This window comes from Microtus ochrogaster, unplaced genomic scaffold, assembly GCF_000317375.1.
Source record: "Microtus ochrogaster isolate Prairie Vole_2 unplaced genomic scaffold, MicOch1.0 UNK24, whole genome shotgun sequence".
In the NCBI taxonomy this organism is placed as follows: Eukaryota; Metazoa; Chordata; class Mammalia; order Rodentia; family Cricetidae; genus Microtus; species Microtus ochrogaster.
The window spans coordinates 3,335,083-3,338,850 of NW_004949122.1; the positions used below are offsets into that span (position 1 = coordinate 3,335,083).

A 3,768-nucleotide genomic window follows, 5' to 3' on the forward strand; every position below is an offset into this window, starting at 1 on the left:
CTCGAACTCACAGAGATCCGCCTGCCTCTGCCTCCCGAGTGCTGGGATTAAAGGCGTGCGCCACCACCGCCCGGCTATGAAAAGAGATTTTTATTCAATATTTTATATATATATATATATGTATATGTATATGTATATATGTGTGTGTGTGTGCATGTGCATGCGTGTGCGCAGTTGTACGTATCCATGGTGATCTGTGGTGGTCAGAAAACAGGCTTTCCCCCTAGTTTCTAGATAGGCTATCATGTTGCTCCCTCCTGTATATTCCAAGGTAACTGTCCTATGAGCTTGTGGGAATCCCCCTGCCTCCGCCTCCCATCATGCTGTAGAAGTGCTGGGACTATAGAAGCTCAAGCAACCCCATCTGGCTTTGGGTCCTGGACATCTGAGCCCCTGTCCTCATGTTTGCAGTTACCCACTGAGCCATCTCCCCAACCTCCAGCAATGGGTTTTTAATCACAGGTTAACTCAATTGCTTCTTGAGAGCTTGGCTTGCTGTTTCCTGTTATTTCCTTTCCCCCAGGTGTCACCCTGAGCTGGCATGGGATTGGTGAGCCTTAATTAAAAACGCTGGACTCCTAGGTGCCTTAATCTTGTTTAGTGTTCAGCTTTCCGCCCCTCTTCTCGTAGAGATAGAAGGGAGACGGGGTCTTTCAGTGTAACTCAACCTAGCTTTGGACTCAGTCTAGGACTTGTAGCATAATCCTCCTGCCTCAGCTTCCTAGGTGCTGGGGTTAAAAGTGTGAGCCACCATTTTTGGCTTGCTGAGCAGTTTTTAGGCATAAACATTTTGTTCATTACCGGAGACTTGAATACTTGTTTTTGACGACGTCTCCTAATTTTATAGTAGTTTTTAAAGGGATTTTCTAAACTCGGTTCTGCTGCAGGTGAAAGTCCACCCCCCCCTTTTTTTTTTTTTTTGCTGAGTAGAGATGTCTTTGGTGCTGTGATGAGCTGTAGTATGCAGTGTTTCCCCTCACCACCACCAAGCGTTGGCTGAGGAGCAGATACTGAGGGTCTCTTAAGTGCCACCTGCCTTTCTGGCATGACTTCTGGGAGCTGAACACAGAGGTCAGGGCTACTTGCAGGGTGACTGTTGGCTGTTTCCCTCTGGTGGCTCTGTGCACATTGGGTGCACATGAGAAAGTGACCTGTGGCCACATTCTGGTGGACACTTCGAGGGGCCGCTGTCAAGACAATGAATGCTCCTTGTTTCAGTGACACGTCAACCTCTCCATTATGGGGACAAACGCCACACGTAATTTTGGAAGCACTTTCCTGACTAAATCTTTTGCTCGATTTTATTGTTGGCTTCATCTTCCTGCAGATACCTTCGTGAGTGCTTCTGTAACCAGGTGCTTTGCCTTTCTGTGTTGGCAGAGGAATGTCACAGCGTCCGGAGTCATCCCTCAGATTTCTCTGATCATGGGCCCATGTGCTGGTGGGGCCGTCTACTCCCCTGCCCTAACAGACTTCACATTCATGGTCAAGGTAAGAAAGCTGCGCCTGTTCCTGGTACCCCGAGAGTCCTGCGGCTCCCATCTGCAACAAACATAATGCCTGACCCAGATCTCGTCCTTATCTGAGTTCTCATTGGTGTTCGGTGGAGTGGAGATAAGCTCTGAGTCTGGGTGGAAGGAAGGTTTGGCATGGGCTCTGTAGTGTTTGAGGAAGGTCCTTGTGGGCTCTGTGGTTTTACCTGTGATCTGAATTGCAAATAGTTTCACATAATCAGAAGATCCCTGTTCTTTGCCCAGACTGATGGCTGTTTACTGACTAGGGCTCCCTTGGGAAGGCTTACTGTGGTCTGTTTTATTGACAAGTGTCCCCCTATGCCCCATGTTTCTTTCCTTTTTGTAATGGAAATGGAAAAATTTGATCTGCAACTTCAGTTAGAGAGATGTATATCAACACATCTTCTGGCTTTAATGGAAGGGGATTTTAAATGAATTTATTCTTATTATTTATTTATTTTGGTTTTTCAAGACAAGGTTTCACTATGTAACACTGACTGTCCTGGAAAGATCACTGGGATTAGAGATGTGCACCACCACTGCCTGGCATGATTTTTATTTTATACTTTTTGAGGTTATTTTCTGAGATGTCCACCCTTTACTGGTCTGAACTCACAGAGATCTGTGTACCTCTGCCTTCTGCTTGCTGGGATTAAAGGTGTGCTTTACCAGCCTCAGATAGGTTTTTTTTTTTTTTTTTTTTTTTTGAGACACCTTCTCTGTGTAGCCCCGACTGTTCTGATACTTGCTCTGTAGACCAGGCTGGTCTTGAACTCAGAGATCCACCTGCCTCTGCTGGGATTAAAGGTGTGTGCCACTACCACCTGGCTGTGATAGACTATTTTTAGGTGAAATCCCCTTGAAATTATATGTGGGTAGCTATCGTAAATCTGATAGTTAAGATAGAAAGGCTAATTTTTTAATGTTCAAAAAATGAGCTCTAAATACCATGGCAGAGGAAGGCTGAGGGGGAAAGTAATGGCAGTTACTTAGTGTGAGGGGACAATTGCAGAAGGAATGTGATTTGGGCACCTTTTCTCCAGGGTAGCTTGGCAGTTGGAATCCAAAAGTCTCAAAAGTGCTACTCTTGCCCAGTGGATCTACTCCTAGTGACAATCGAAAGCATCCTTTTTATTCTTTTATTGAAAATAGCTTTTTAAAAATATAATATATTCTGCTTTTGGTTCCCCCTTCCTCTAATCCTCCCAGCTCGTCCCCCCACTCCCTCCAGTCTGGTCCATTGTCTTTCTGTCTTGCTGTGGTTCTGGTGTGGGTGTTCATTCGTGTGGGTCTGGGAAGAAAATACAGAGGATGAACTTAGCCTTTTCCAGCTGCAGGGTGCATTCGTCTCTACAGAGTTCACCGTTTTCCCTTAGCTCAGGGCTTCTTTATTGCCCTCCAGTTACACCTTAGCAAGTTGATGTCCATATTCCTAAAACACCTTAATTAAGATTCCAAAAGGACAATGCCAAATGCAAATTCTCGATCAGAAAATATTGGTGGGTTTCCGGGTTGTCTCCCAACCAGGTGTTGCAAAGGCTTTGCACCTTCGGGGACTCTCATACCTGATTCACATATGTTAAACAGAAGGTGCTGAAGACAAAAAGGCAGATTAGGGACACTCAGGTGCTGACTGCAGCTGTGTAGGAGTCCTCCCATCAAAAAATTATTTTATGTGTTTGGGTGTTTTGCCTGTATGTATGTGTATGCATCACCTCTGTGCATGGTTCCCAGTAGAGGCCAGAAGAGGGAGTCAGATCCCCTGGGACTAGAATTAAAGATGGTTGTGAGCCACCATGTGGGTGTTGGGAATCTAACCTGGGTTCTCTGGAAGAGCAACCAGTACTGGTAAACATTGAGCCATCTCTATCCCCTGCCCTTAGTTCTGTCTTTTCTGGAATATGGTGTAGTTGGGTCTGTATGGAATCTTTTCAGACCGGCTTCCTTAACTTAGTCTCACTTACTTAAGGTTCCTTACTTTCCTGGCCTGATTCTGCAGTGCATTCTTTTGCAGAATCAGATGTTCAGTGTGGATTTTGTTTTATAAGAAGCTACCAAGTTGTTTTCCAAAGTGGTCACATCCCCATGCATTCTCACCCACCACCAGTGAAAGAGTCCAGTTGTCCTACGTCATTGCCCTGATTTGATGCTGCCAGTGTCTTTGAATTTGGCCATTATCTTAGTATTCTATTGCTGTGAAGAGACACCATGACCACAGCAAATCTTTTTTTTTTTTTTTTTGATTTTTCGAGAC

At 45.1% G+C, this 3,768-nt stretch overlaps 1 protein-coding gene across 1 annotated transcript in view; it reads left to right on the forward strand.

Annotated features, from left to right (window-relative positions):
* The window catches only part of Pccb (propionyl-CoA carboxylase subunit beta), a 47,727-nt gene that overhangs the window by 15,108 nt on the left and 28,851 nt on the right, over positions 1–3,768 (forward strand). The window contains exon 6 of the mRNA XM_005367799.2: positions 1,381–1,491. Coding sequence (XP_005367856.2) covers positions 1,381–1,491 — 111 coding nt within the window. The remainder of the gene's footprint in view (positions 1–1,380; positions 1,492–3,768) is intronic.